General features: G+C 36.1%; 1 protein-coding gene across 1 annotated transcript; it reads left to right on the forward strand.

Annotated features, from left to right (window-relative positions):
* Nucleotides 1–65: 65 nt before the first annotated feature.
* Nucleotides 66–15552, forward strand: LOC132293442 (importin subunit alpha-9). The gene is made up of 11 exons (XM_059790927.1): nt 66–240; nt 841–1060; nt 1983–2136; nt 2535–2637; nt 3858–4042; nt 6025–6104; nt 12434–12584; nt 13553–13634; nt 13727–13785; nt 13861–14166; nt 15040–15552. The coding sequence occupies exons 1-11, from the start codon at nt 189–191 to the stop codon at nt 15202–15204; spliced, it is 1557 nt and encodes a 518-aa protein (XP_059646910.1). The 5' UTR covers nt 66–188; the 3' UTR covers nt 15205–15552.
* The last annotated feature ends 9 nt before the right edge of the window (nt 15553–15561 follow it).

Here is a 15561-nt window from a genome sequence, read left to right on the forward strand (position 1 = left end):
GTGAAGTACATTTTTTTTAATTATTTATTTTTACTACCTTAATAGAAAATACAGATTAGCAAGCAAAGAGAGAGTTGTCGCATTTGTTTCAATTAATTTTCTCGTCAAAGTATATTCACATTTGTCAGTTCGACCTATTGCCCGAAAGCGCACTGTGAGAGTTTTGGAGCTTTTTTTGATAGTGAATAATGGCGGATGAAAGTCCGGCTTCGCAGAGAAGAGACTCTATAAAGTCTTCAGGTACTCTCTCCCTCTCTCTGTAATACGTATATTCACAATCGAGATTTCTTTGTCGGCCATGGAATTTTCTACAATCTTTATTGGTAACGTTAGAATGTGAACTTATAGGGTTTCTTTAGGTGACATCTATATATTATTATGCATTGAATTCATTTATCTGTTCTGGTGATTGGTTCAAGGTATTTCATGCTTTTATTAAATCATAACATTTTCCTTTTGTTTTCTGTGAATATTTGATTTCTTTTGTAGTTCAAATAAAATTTTAAGTTATTTTCTGAAAAAGAAATTTTATCTCATTTTAGACTAACTATTTTTTTAGTTTCAATCGAGTGGAGAATTTTGTCAGTTAGTTTTTTTTTTGGGCAACCAAATGGACTTTTAATTTGATATTGTAACTCAAGAAGATCAATAGTGAGTGGAGATGGACTTGTGAAGGGATTCTTGAATTCATCATATATTTTAAAACCGTGTCATGTCTGTTTGTGAATAAATGGCTACTCCTTTACGGCCGAAAGGTTCTTGTAAATCTCTTCTTCATCTCTTACTATTGAGTCTTCTCTCTTTCTACTTTGAAATGCTGATTTTGTACTTTGTCTCCAGTTGGGAATGTTGCGGCCCATAGGAGACGACAACATGCAGTTACGGTGGGAAAAGAAAGAAGAGAAGCGTTGGTGCGAACCAAGCGGCTATGTAGAGTGGGAATTAGTGGTGATGATGATGTTCCTCTTGACAGTGAAATGATGATTGATGAAGAACAATCAATTTTGGAGGCTCAGACCACTTCAGCCGTGGAAGAATTAAAGCTTGCTGTCGCCTATCAGTATGCTAGTTATAGATTTTTCAATACTATATTCTAGAGGAGTTTTAGCTTTGCATATTGGAAAATAATAAACTGAATGTTGATATGTCATAATATGTGTTTTGCCCTGGTTAGTTACTCTTTAATACTTATCTGTAGTCTTCTGCTTTTATAAGCTAAGTCAGTAAATTAGGTTATGTCCTTTGTCTACGTGCATACCTAAGATCAAGCATTTGGCAGGGTCCAAGCTTCGCGTATAAGTTTTTATATTCTCCTTATTCGGTGGATGCTTAATTCAAATTATTAAATGGTTTAGCATTTTAGGTGAGATGAGTGGTAATTACTACTTGCTATTTAAAAGAAAGAATGGGCTCAGGAGAAATGTCGGTGGACCATAACCTGTCAATAATATGTGATATGCAATATATGAACACATTGGAGCTTATTTGAAAACAACAAGAGGGTTTGCATTTGAATGAATTGAAATATTATTAAAATGTACGAAGACCTTTAATTATAAATATTTACCAACGTTTTGGAAGCATTGTTCATTAATATATATATATATATATATATATATATATATGTATGTATGTATATATATATATATAGTTACATACTGAATTCTGAGCACTCCAGATGATGGGAGACGCTTCCCGGAATGGACCCCCCTGTGACTTTTCGTGGTCTTTTCATTATTTTAGGAGCAGGCTTCTTGGAATTGATTTCTCCATTTCAAAAAAGGTTGCATTATCAATGAGAATTGTTGCATTATTTATAGATTGTATATGTCTTTAGGTCATTTCGAATCATTATTTAATGCATCCTGCAGTGTAAATCATTTATAGTCCTGGAAACTTGATGCATAATTCTTTTTCAGGCAGTCTCCTGTCTAATTTTTCATTTGAAATGACTTGAGGTTTTTTATTTTTGTAACTGTTAGGGGGAAAGGTGCAATGCAGAAAAGGGTGAATGCCCTCCGTGAATTAAGGCGATTATTGTCGAGATCAGAATTCCCTCCTGTTGAAGCTGCGCTCAGAACTGGAGCAATACCTCTCCTTGTGCAGTGTATTTCATTTGGATCCCCGGAGGAAGAGGTAGAACTTGTTATATTTCCTTCAATCCGTGATTTTGACTCTTTAATATTCCTCATATGCACTCAAGCATTTCTCTCTAGACAATGTGTGGATTGCTAATTATTATTATTATTTTTTCACCATTGATAAAGCGGGAAAGAAGGGAACAAGGAGACATGCTAATCTCATCCCCTATCAGTTTCTGATCGATTTTGATCTGATGTTCTATGGTTATCTAGTGGTCTATCATACTCAGTTTGCTTTGCAACTAGAATGCATTTATTTGGATCCGACTCTGTGATATTCTTAGAAATAGTAGACTGTTTATGGATCATGCAGGAATTTTTCTGATTGTTATTTATACCTACAAAAAGGGTTTCAGATGATTATTATTATTTTTTGAATTTTGCACACTGCAGTTGCTTGAGGCAGCTTGGTGCCTTACGAACATAGCAGCAGGAAAACCAGAAGAAACAAAAGCTCTGTTGCCTGCTTTGCCATTGCTTATTGCTCATCTTGGAGGTTGGTGATGGCATTTGCATTTTCTTGTTTATATTCATGAATGGAAATTTTTTTCATGATTGTGCTTCTTTCACCATTAACTGGTGAATGGTGATTTTGGGGGATGCTAATATCATTGGGTTTGACACAAGGTACTAAGAACATATAATGTAGATTAGTCAACTATCTTGCTCTATAGTTTTGTTGTGTTTAGCATTAACTCAAACACATCTATAATTGGGCTGTGTTTGAAATGGGTTGGGCTTGTGTACTCAGGACTAATTGGTCAGTCCATTCTCAATTACATTTAGCTGATTATGAAATGCTATACAGAATCCATTGCTTGTTGTAATGGCAAATAGGGCTGCAAATGACATTGACGGCTTGGGCTGCAGTCGTGTTTATTATTACGTAAAAGAGTCGAGTTTGAGCTCATTGTTCTGGCTCATTTGAAGGAATTGAGGTTGAGCTTGCTCTAGCGCGGCTCTTACAGGCTCATGAATAAGTCCATGTAACAAGTAATTTTAAGGCCCATGGTAGATATAAGCATGGTATATACAAAATTATGTGTATTACTAATTTTAATTTTTTTAGGATATTCTAGGTAAGCCTCTCTCTTTCATTTTGTTTTCCCTCTCCCCTTTGGGCACTTTGTCTCGAACTCCTCTTTCATTTGTGGAAGTGGATTAACTTGATTTGCGAAGATACCTTTTTTTCCCATGAAGATTAGATTGAAATGAAGCTTGGAACTTTTTAATTTTGGCCGGATAGATCAAGGATTAACTAACCATATAGTGGATCTTGAATCCTGGCACCACCTCTGAGCCTAAAGAACCATGCTGCGAGTGGGACAGTCTTCTTTAGTCCTTTTAGATTACTTAAAATGACACTAATTTCTTTTTCTCCTGTATCTCTATGTATGCTTCTGTATATTTTGTTTCAATTTACAATTCTCTAGGGTTCTTCTATCTGTGTTAATATCATATTTCTGAATTTATCCAATGGGGAAAAAGATAAAGGAGTGAAGTGCAATGATGTTTGCTTTCTATATCAATTTAAGATTCCATGTTTTGTCTTAGGGAAATGTATTCCCTTTCCTTCATGTCTGTAGTCTGGCTTTATCATTATCTGCTCAAATCATATATGGTTTCGTCATCCCTTCTGCTCATCATCAGAAATTTTGATTGAAACTGTTGTAGAATACGCTCTGGTCCAATGTTTTGATTTTACTTTTTGTGTAGAAAAGAGTTCCTTGCCTGTTGCTGAGCAGTGTGCATGGGCACTGGGAAATGTTGCTGGTGAAGGAGAGGAGCTGAGAAGTGTTTTGCTATCTCAAGGAGCCTTAATACCTCTTGCAAGAATGATGCTGCCAAACAAGGGTTCAACTGTGAGAACGGCTGCTTGGGTGTTGTCAAACCTAATCAAGGTTTTGTACTACTTATTACTGTTAGAACTAGTGTTGTTACTGTTAGCCTGTTATTGTTATTATTATGTCAGAGAATGCTTTCTTTCTCATTTGTTGTATAAATTTGAATTGTTTAACTTGTTCTGATATTTTCTTGTCACGGGTCTCAGTCTTTTGCCCCACCTGCCTGTTTTATAGTGGGGCTTGTTTTAAGCTAAAAGTTCTGCCCGCCTTGGATATGTTGGCCTGATTTTGACTTCTTCCCGTGTGTGGTAATGGGCTTGGGTATTTGTGTACTGCTTGTATAGTATTTTATTTACTTCTCTGTGTATCTGATTATATATCTAATAGGGTCAAGCTGGGCTTGAGCTTATACATTTCTCCGTGGATAAAAGTAGAGTAGTTGACCCAGCAAAATCAATCGTCACGCTTGGGGGTCATGGATACGATTTTACCAAGTTTACATGCTCCATTATTGCATTGTAATTTTGTCTAGTAAATGTCTGAGTCTTGTATTTTTTTTCATCATCCACCGTTATCTGTTCACTAGTGAAATGCAAACAAAAATGAAGTGGAGAGTGCTATCTTACATGGTTGCAGCCATTGATTGAAATAGGCTTTATTAGTTTACACTATATGTTCTTTGTACTTTATATATATCACCTGATAGTGCCTATCTGTAAAAGTTGCAATTTTTACCATTCTTCCTAATCATCTACTAACTATATGCTGATATTCATATATGTTATCCATTTAATCTCTAGATACTTGCTTCACTAGGGATTCTGTATCTCAACCTTATTGTTTGGTTTTTGTTCTTTGAATCATAACCATTGTACTTTATGTCAGTTATCTCTCATAAAATTTCACGAATGTTTTGTTGTATCTTTCCCAAAGCCTGTACCAGGCCTAGAGAAATGAGTTGTGTTACTTGCAACCATCATAAATCATATATTGACACCTCCATTTGCTCAGAACTGAAACAAAGTAGATTCATATATTTGAACTCGTAATACAACAAATCAGGCATTTTGCGACCAAACTGAAAAAGTCGCAAAAGTGGATTGGTGGTAAAATATAAGGCATTTGTGGCCGAAGTAACTTTTGGTCGCATATGATTTGCTGCCATGTATTTCCCTCTTTATTTTGGAGGGAAAATTTCTTGCCAGGGTATTAACAGCCAAAGTAATTTTTGGATGCAAATTCTTTGTTTTTTTGACCAGTATTGTTTGATCGCAAAAATGAAAATTATTAAAAAGAGGTGAACATCCCCGCAAAAGACACCGTTCTTGTTTCTTGAAATTTAGCTGGGGAAAAAACGCGCCCTTATTAAAAAAAGGTGAATATTCTCACAAACGACACCGTTCTTGTTTCTTGAAATTTAGCCAGGAAAAAGCACGCTCAAAAATTCATTGAGCACGCGCTATTCTCACAAACGACACCGTTCTTGTTTCTTGAAATTTATCTAGGAAAAAGCATGCTCAAAAATTCATCGAGCGCGTTTTTTCCCCAGCTAAATTTAAAGAAACAAGAACGGTATCGTTTGTGGGAATATTCACCTCTTTTTGATAATTTTCATACCAAACAATACTAGTTGCAAAAACGAAGAATGTGTCCAAAAATTATTTTGGTTGTTAATACCCTTGCGGAACCAAAATAAGGAGAGAAATACTTGGGGTGCAAATCATTTGCGACTGAAAGTTACTTTGGTCGCAAATTCTTTATATTTTACAACCAATTCATTTTTGGTCGCAAATAATATAACATTTGCGACTTTTTCAGTTTGGTCGCGTGCTTGATTTGTTTTAGTGTGTCTAATTTCTACATATCAATAATGCTGAACTTTTTTTAGAGCGACTCTCTTTTTGTAAGTTAATTTGATATAGCTATTGATGATATGTTGTATCTGATTATGTATTATATCGTGGATTAGTTCACTATTTTCTCTATATTTGTCTTTTTAAAACTCATTTACGATATAAATTCAGTGTCTTTGGATGTAGGGACCAGATCCTAAAGCTGCGACAGAACTCATAAGAATTGATGGTGTACTTGATGCAATTCTTCGGCACTTGAAAAAGGCGTAAGTGGTTGCTAATATATTTCTCTGGTATTGATTATAATGAAGTTTGTGCAGTTGGATACAATGCTCTAGTGGTGTACTTGATGCAATTATTCGGCACTTGAAAAAGGCGTAAATGATTGCTAATATATTTCTATGGTATTGATTATAATGAAGTATGTGCAGTTGGATATAATGGTCTAGGGTTTCCTGTCTGCCATTTGAAACATGGTTGGACTTTGCTGTCTTTGTCAGCCTTATAAATAGATTTAGCATAATTTGTATGGCCTCCTCTTTTGAGTGGAAGCCTTTTAACTTTGAACTATTTAAATTACAGTCGAACAATTGTTGACACAGTTGGGAAGAGTGCTAATGAGCTACAACTTGACCTTTGAGGAGATAGCACATAAACCTTATTCTGGTCCCAATCCCATCAAACCAAACTCGTCTCCCAATTAAAAAATTTGATATCTTGTTAAACTTGAAATGGATGACTAATTTTGTCACTATACATTGTGAAAATAATGCGAAGATATCAGAAAAGATCCTAATGCTACCAAGTCCCTCAGTTCAAAACAGTAAGGCCTCTGACCTGAAGGTTAGCATTTTTTTTTTGGGGGGTGGAAATTCATGGTTAGCATTTTTGTGTTGTGGAGAATGGTGATTTTGTGGATAAAATGTCTTTGTAATCTTATATTTAGAAGACAAAATGTCAAAATGCCATGTGTATTTATTTTTGTTTCAATGTATATTCTGTATTGAAATACAGGGAAAACTACACTGACGTCCCCTGATGTTAGCTTTTATCACAGGTTGATGCTATGTTTGGAAAAACTTAAAAGTTGTGTGAAATGCCATGTTTGCCCTTTATTCGACTTTTTAGTTAAAAATTTAAATCTGAAATGGTTATATTACCCTCATACCAATAAAAAACCACTTTCTCTCTCCGCCACTGCCCACCACACCGGCATTGAATCGCCTCCATGATTCATCAATGACCACCCCACGATTTATAAGCTACCTTTGTTCTCTTTTCACACTATCCTTATCCTTACTCTAATCAAAGCCTTGATTTTTACACATTATGGTGGTGGAATGAATGGGTTATTTGGTTTGTTGTCACCTTGTTGTTTGTCCTGTGCTATGGATTCATCTTCAGAGAGGCTAGCTGCTAGGAGTTGTAGAGAGGGAAGATGAACTGATGAAGAGATGGGTTTAAGTGAGAAAATTGGTCCACGTGGAATTCATGGCATTAGGTTAATTGTATCACATTTTTTTTTGCAAGGCAAAGCAAATTTATTAACAGAAGATAAGAATGTACAAAGCTCATCGGCCAAATGAGATTAGGTGATGTAGGACAAGAACATGCTCAAATAGAAGGAAGCAAATAAGAGTTTTGGGGTTCAAGAGCTGTTAGTAGAGAGAGAGGATTGAAAACAAGAAAAAACCTATTGGAATCACTCCACCAGGGCTAGGTATCACAGCTAGAGAAGGTCTCACACCCTCAGTATTTGTGAATCACTCACAAAGAAATCTCAAAGGATATTTTTTATTCATTCATTGACTGAGTAATCAGAGTTACATTGTATCCTTTTTATAAAAACTGATGACCCTTGGATTACCCTACAATTGAGGTAATCCAAAGTTGACTCTAGCATAATAAAAGTAACAAATAACTTAATTGATACAATTTGATCTATTTGATGCACTTTACCACAATAATGCAATTGCACCATAATTGATGCAATTTGACCCAATCCCTCCAATTATGCAAGACTGCAAGTGGACCCCACTTCACCTAACTATGCCAAATCAAGGCTTGAGCTCTAGGATTCTCTCACGCCTTTTATACATTTTAAAAGGCTGCCGCCACTGTCCTCTACTTGCTACCACTGTTCTCTACCATTAGGCCCAAAAAAAAAAAAAAAAAAAAAAAAAACATGCTGGTAACTCAGCTACAACAAAACCCAAGCCACAAGAGGCCCAACCCAAATTCAAGCTAACTATCCCCCAAATTCAAAGCTGGGGAACATTGCTCTAAATTAATAACCAGAGCATCGTTCATCTGTGATGGAAGGGGATGAGTGTTAATCGAGATGGAGGAGGGTAAATCCCATTCTTGCATCACCCTAATTGAAGCAGATGAAGATTTCCATTTCATTCCCTACTTTGCCTCGAACCGTTTAAAAAATATTGTCCAAGACACGGTTGGCATTGGATATCTTTCCTTGGAACAATTGAGTGTTCCGTTCCTTCCATATACAATAGATACTTGCTGCGAGACATAATTTGCACAGCCAAACCAAACAGTTCGTTGTATTGTCCTTCCAGTGGTGAGAGGACCAATCATTTAGTTCACTCCAGCTAGAAGGCATAATATGAAATCCGCACTTGAGTTGATTGAACTTCCCATATGGGGTTTGAAAATTCACAGTAAAAAAAGAGGTGAGAACGCGATTTATCAGAGGACAGGCAGAGGGAGCAAAAATTAGGCCAATGGTAGTGGAGCTTGCTTTGACTGTCATGGATTTGAAGTCGTTCCTATATAGCAAGCCACAGAATGAACTTATGGCTTGGAATGCTCGGGTTAATGCTATCTTTTAATATTTCTATTGGTATAAAAAGTCTTGGAATGTGTTTAAATTTGGATTTTTTGGGATGAATTGATTACTTTGAACAAATATAGGGGTCAAGGACAATAACAAATGGGTTGGATGGATCAATTGGTTAGCTTTTAACTTTCTTTCTTCGTTCATGATCAATAGACAAAGCACTAGGTTCTTCGTAAGACCTGACTGCAAGAAGATGGTGATGACGACAGGTAGTGTAGACAGCTAGTCGAGACAATAGACCACATCTCTTATCTGGGTCCACTTCTTTTCTTAGGCATGCTATTCCATTCTCCACACCTCCAGACTCTCATCTCTCTCTCTATATATATGTATGTATATGTTTAATATATATTTGTATATGTTTATCTACCCAAAAGGCCAAAAGTGTTATATAGTCTGAGATGAATATTGCATTAATCTATTTGTGATTAATGCAAAAATCACGGCGGCGATAGCTGCGGTGGGGGTGGCTATGGCAGCTGCTTTCTTGGTTGTGAATTAGATTCTCAACTATGCATTTAAGTGATATAATTTATTTTATTTTATTTATGCACATAAGTGGCTTAATAAGTTGTGATGTTAAATTTAATTTGTAAATACACATATGTATATATTTTAACTTACACATATTTATAAATTATAAGTTTTATTTTTTCAATATATATAGTATTCAATTTCAATTTTTACTCTGCATATGTGAATGTAATTTGTAGATTTTGGAAATTTTAAAGTTTACAAGTAAATTTATATAAATATGTAGGAGAATATCTAATTATATATTTAATGGAAAAAAATAGAAAATATTAGTTATATTTATATAGTATATACTCCCTTTGTCCCATATTAGATGTCCCTTTTGGGGAGTAGAACTTTTTAAGGGGACATGTAATTATTGCGTTGTCCCCTTTAAAAATTACAAAGCAACCCTTTCAAGTTTAAATATATATATATATAATCAAGTTTGAATTTTTGTAAAATTTTAAGGGTATTTTATAGAAAGATGTGAAATGTGTTGTTTAAACTTGGTAAGTGGACAAGTATTTTTGGACAACCCAAAAAGGAAAGATGGACAACTAAATTGGGATGAAGGGAGTAATATTTAGAGGTGTCATGTTCAAGGAAATGAGGGGTAACCTATTCTCAATGGGTGCCTAGTAGGATGAGTAGCCTCAAGTGGAGATTTGGGTTGTTGCGAAGGGATCCCGTCGAGATTTGGGAAGGGCCGGGATATTGTCAGTCTTGATAGTCACCCTTCTGGAGAAGGTTAGGTTTAAGACAAAGGGTTTTGACTTATTTATCAAAAAAAAAAAAAAAAAAAGATAAGGATTTTGACTCGGTTTCTTTCCTCTTGATTGTTGATGGTCATAAATGGCACATTAACTTCCTTTTATACTACTAGTTCTGCGGGTAAGGACCGTGGGATGAAGGAGTTGATCTAAGGCCCAAAGATGGGATTTGATCATAGGCCATTAAAAGGATAGCATGGGATGGTATCTCATGGCTTTAGTTAGTTGTCGAACTTATTAAGGCAAGAGAGAGTACGTGCATTTATTACGATTGACATGAGAGAAGTTCACATTAAATGAGAGTGTTCTCTCTGTGGGTGGTTCAATTCCTTTTTTATCCGAGGAGACTACCTCTTTTCCTTCCTCTGCGACAAGTCAAGGGGATTCTCTCCGTGCATTCACGACCAAGATCCTTTAACCATCCCTAGACCTAAGCCACTATGCCAGTACCCCTTAGGGTCCCAGTTGGTGACTACAATCTTGAGGTTGCCCCTACTCGACCATAGAAATCATCTTGTCAAGTCATCCTTGGCGAGGGTAGAGGCGCCCTGAATTGAGCTGTCTTCCATGTGATGACAATCATAGATGGTGAGATAGGAGTTCCTCAAGGGTCTTCAAGTCAAGTCATACTCAAGGTTTATTCGTAGGGAGGATCTCCTCGAGTGTTTCAAGTCATCCTCAAGGTTTATCTGTAGATATGTGTTCCTCAAGGGTCTTCAAGTCATCCTCAAAGTTTATCTGCAAAGATGAGCTCCTCGCCGGTCTTCAAGTCATCAACGAAGTTTATCCGTAGAGAGGAATTCTTTGAGGGATTTCAAGCCATCTTCTAGGTTTATCTGTATAGAGGAGTTCCTTGAGGGTCTACAAGCCATCCTCAAGGTTTAGCGGTAGAGAGGAGCTCCTTGAGGGCTCTTTGTGAGGCTATCCTTAGATAGGAGGTCCTCACATTTAAGACCAATCCCGAGGCTTATCCCTAGAGAGGAAATTCTTGGTTTTGTAAGCATTAGATGGAGCATCCTCCAGAGAGGGCGAGCGGTCTCGGGCATGTGCTTAGTATATATTGTATTTATATTGCATTGGAGTGAGAGGGTGTATTTGTATTAATAGAACTCTTAATAGGATACTGTTAGTGTAATTTACCCTTATCATATTTTGTCTAAATTGGAGGGCTACCCCTCTCTGTGTTTGGTGGTGCATTTGGCTCAAGCGGAATCGCAGATATTTCGATGGCAAGGAGAAACCCATTTCTATGCTTAAGTTCTCTATTATTTCTACTCTTTTTTGTTGGGTCTTAGGGAGAGATTATCGTTTTGTTGAGGAGATTGTTATTTTTTTGGCCTCTTTGAAGGCTTGAGGCTTTTTGTGGCCTTTTGTTTCCATGGGATTCGCTCCCCTTTTGAGCGCTTTTTATATAATTCTTACTTATCAAAAAAAAAAAAAAAAAAAAATTAGAAGAATACGGAAGAGTTCTAAGCATATTATATGGTGCTGTATAAAAATTGTTGTTTTCTCAAATTTAGACAGTCAATTTGATTAGAAACCCTTGGATTCTTCTTTCCTTATCCTGCTAACATAATAACAATCTTGTTTAGCTTATTATGCCCAGCTTGGTTTTTAGTGCCTAACATCTTGATCACTGAGGCTTTAGGATTTTGATGGCAATGTTTTTGGTTGTTGGTCTTGTTCTTTGCACCAACTCATTGTGGTAGTAAAACGGTTAACATATCTATTTTTCTGATTGTTTATCTTCGATAGAAATTCAGTGTTATTATTATTTTATTTCTCCCATTATCATTGGAACAAAAAGCACTGCTACCACAACTGTTACTGTTACTATTTTTTGTGCAGTTTACGGCGTGGGTGGCAACAAGTTGGGTCATAATTGGGTCTTGTTGAACTTGGCATATCAAAGAAGCTATAGTTCTCTTGCATGCTTTGGGTTCCTTGAGGCACTGCCTCATGCTTGCGCTTGCTTGAATGCCAGCATGTTACATTACTAGAATAGGCGTTTGGTTCAGCAAGTCATGTTTAAAAATGGTGGGTACGGATATAAAATTTTCGGGTCATTTGGACTGCTAGAAATTAAATGGATCTGATTTGCTTGAAGGCATAAGTGTATCTCATAAGGTGAACCCTAACCAGTTGCGTTTGGATTGGGTTGGCAAGTTGGACCACATTTTACTAGTTTGTGGACCTATAAGGAATGATGCCACATGACAATAGCTACTTAATATTCTTTGTTAACTAGACTTATCAAAAAAAAAAAAAAAACATTCTTTGTTAACTAACAATATTTGGCTAAGGACTCTTCTGTCACAGAACCTCTATTGTTTGTATTCTTTCTTGCTTGTACCTTGCAAAAATATTGCACTATAATGGTGTAATATTCTTTTTTTTTTTGGTACCAAATCATATATGGCTTTATATAATATCAATGACTTGTTCAAACCAGGGATGACGAATTGGCAACAGAAGTAGCATGGGTGGTTGTGTATCTTTCAGCCCTCTCAAATGTTGCTACCAGCATGTTGGTGAATAGTGATCTCCTTCAACTGCTTGCTGAAAGATTGGCAACATCAAATAGTTTGCAATTGCTCATTCCGGTAATATGCAAAAACAAGTGACCAAGTTGGCTTTTTGTTGGGTTCTTTTGTGAATAATGCAACTAACCATTTACGTTGACCAATCTATGGATGCAATTAAACGCCATTCTGGCATACCTTTCTATACTTGACCAAGATATTCATTAAGTGTGGATTTTCATGATATAACATTTCATGTCATATCCATTACTAGCATTTCCATGCAAGGAGGCTGGCGTTTGGGAAGCTTAGCTTCTAGAATGCCGACCAATTTTTTTTAAGAGTTAAGATCTCAAGCACCATGTGTGATCTTCTTTTTCATGTTTTCACTTTCTTCGTTGGTTACTGATAATATTTTTCTGGGATATTCTGTTCCATAACTTTCATTTGCTCATCAACTTGATCTGTTCAATTTCCTGATTGTGGTTGATTGTGAGAGTGATGACTTGGGAATTCATAGAGGGCAGAGAATGAAGCAAGAAATTCCATAAGACAAGGTCAGATTGTGAGCAGAGAATGGGACATTAAGTTAATGGATACGATAGAAATAATTTATATATTACTTACATTCTCTTCGATAAAAAATGTATGAATAACAAGTATCCTTCAGTAAAAGCAGCAACATGTGCAGATTTAACATAAAAAATGTGTGCAAGTGATGGTTGTATCATCACATTCACGTCGCAGCTAAATGAGCACAAATTAGGTTGCACGGCATCATATTTTATTGTAATGAGCATGTGGTTCGAGAGTATCTAATCTAATTCTCATAATTGTAATCCCATCATCAGAAAGTTGCACTGTCATGAGCATACAAAAGAAGGCAGCGGTGAACTAGAATTTAGCTTCATTCAAATTGCATATTCTTGTGCCTGCATGTTTTTTTTAATTTAAATTAAATGTTACATGCAGAGATAAATTGGACTTGTAGTGTTTGTGGAGTAAATTTTTAGGTTTATAATCTACTTGACATATTGTTTTTTGTGTAGGTGCTGCGGAGTGTAGGTAATCTTGTGGCTGGTGATGCTCAAACGACTAATGTCTTTCTTGTTGCTGGAAATGAAATTACAGGCTAGTGTGCAACTTTTTTTGCTTGCTAACATGAGAAACTGTATTTTTCATCACGTCTGTTATGTTAATTGCTGATGTTTTAAAATTTTCAGTTAGTGTCATTGGTGCACTCATTAGATGTCTAAAGAGTGAGCATCGGGTTTTGAAGAAGGTATGTTTTTTGTCTTTATTGTTATGACATTAAACTTGATCATACATTCTGATCAGATGGTCTTTAATTTTGTAGGAAGCAGCTTGGGTTCTATCTAATATAGCGGCTGGATCTGTTGAACACAAGCAATTGATATATTCAAGTGAGGCAGTGCCATTACTGTTGCGCCTTCTTTCAACATCACCATTTGATATAAGAAAGGAAGTAGCATATGTTCTAGGTAATCTCTGTGTTGCCCCAACTGAAGGTGGTGGAAGGCCAAATTTGATTCTGGAGCACTTAGTTTCTCTTGTTGGCAGAGGATGCCTTCCTGGTTTTATTGATTTAGTTAGGTCTGCTGATACCGAGGCTGCAAGATTAGGACTTCAATTCATGGAGCTGGTAAGAAAACTCAAAGATTCAGCTACTTATATTTATTTATATATTTAATTATTACTATGGCTGTTGCCTGGTTTTCAACAGTTAACCAGTGTCATTTGTATGAGTTTTGAGTCCTAGAGCAGCTACTTTGTGAAATATAAAAGGTTAGATTTGTCTCAAGTCCTAGGGCCCTTCTATATCGGGACCAAAACTTCTCTTGTTTAAATATTGTAGTACCACATAAAACAAAATCCACTTAAGTCGGTCAGGCATGGGTAAAACTCTGGCCTACTTGGTTAATGTCATTCTCAACAACTCAAATAACCTATAATTTTAGGCTAACAATTGGTGCAGACAGAATCATGAAAATATTTTCTTGAAGAAAAGCAAGAATCTGTAGATCATGTGTTGATTTAATTGTTATCTGGCCGTGAAGAGTTTTTCTGCATAGAATGTACACATGCCTTGTGATTGTAATTGCATTTGCCTGCATGAATCTTTGTTCGTCTTTTGTTAGGGTAAATTAACTGTTTATATTGCCATAGGCCCACCCTCTTAATGAAGAATATAGTATGTGTCACTAAAATGAGGGTTTGGTATGATGTAGATGTACTTCATATGACTTTCCTATTCGAGAGAATTGTTGAGGCAAAAAAAGCATTTTTTAGCATGTTGGATTCCTAAGATTATATTATTTCCTTTACTTGCATTTGTTTGATCATGATACTTTTTTTTTTTAATGATGTTTGATGACTGAATTACTGTGTTCTATTAGTCTGGCTGAGTGATGAATACTTTCTTTCGTAAGCGCGGTTGCTTATTTGTAATAAATTAACACTGAAAATATGAAAGGAGATGCTAGAAGTTTCTTTTGACAATTTTGTTTATGAGCAGGTTTTAAGGGGGATGCCAAATGGTGAGGGGCCAAAGCTTGTTGAGAGAGAGGATGGGATTGATGCCATGGAAAGATTCCAATTTCATGAAAATGAAGACCTTAGAAACATGGCTAACGAATTAGTTGACAAGTACTTTGGTGAAGACTATGGAATTGATGAATAGAAAGGATTTATGGGCCAGTGATGCATGATTTGTAACATCCACGACTGCTACCTGTCCCTCTATGCATATCGCAGATATTTCGGATTAGCGTCATGGATCTTTTTTTGCAGGTTGAATATTTCTTGAGCCCACTAATTGTGGGTTTCATGGTTTGACTGTTTAGAGAAAAGTTCGGTCTGTTGTGGAATAGGTGTACGCATAATGTCTCAAGGGTGTTCATCTATATTTACTCTCGTAGATAAATTGTATGGAACTTTTTTGTTAAATGTGTTAATCCAAGGTACTTTCCTTTGGAAATTGTTTTTTTGTACTGGAGACTATAAAATTAGAAACAAGTTTATTTCCCCAGCTTGTCTG

Source organism: Cornus florida, unplaced genomic scaffold (genome assembly GCF_030987335.1).
Source record: "Cornus florida cultivar Cherokee Brave unplaced genomic scaffold, ASM3098733v1 CherokeeBrave_3.0.0_Hap2_Chr02, whole genome shotgun sequence".
Taxonomy (NCBI): Eukaryota; Viridiplantae; Streptophyta; class Magnoliopsida; order Cornales; family Cornaceae; genus Cornus; species Cornus florida.

Bases quoted from the DNA above. Each gene is read 5' to 3' on its own strand.
- LOC132293442 (XM_059790927.1), top strand. From the start codon at position 189: ATGGCGGATGAAAGTCCGGCTTCGCAGAGAAGAGACTCTATAAAGTCT. The intron at 4,043-6,024 runs GTTTTGTACTAC...CTTTGGATGTAG, and splicing joins TGTTGTCAAACCTAATCAAG to GGACCAGATCCTAAAGCTGC. The intron at 13,786-13,860 runs GTATGTTTTTTG...TTAATTTTGTAG, and splicing joins AGCATCGGGTTTTGAAGAAG to GAAGCAGCTTGGGTTCTATC.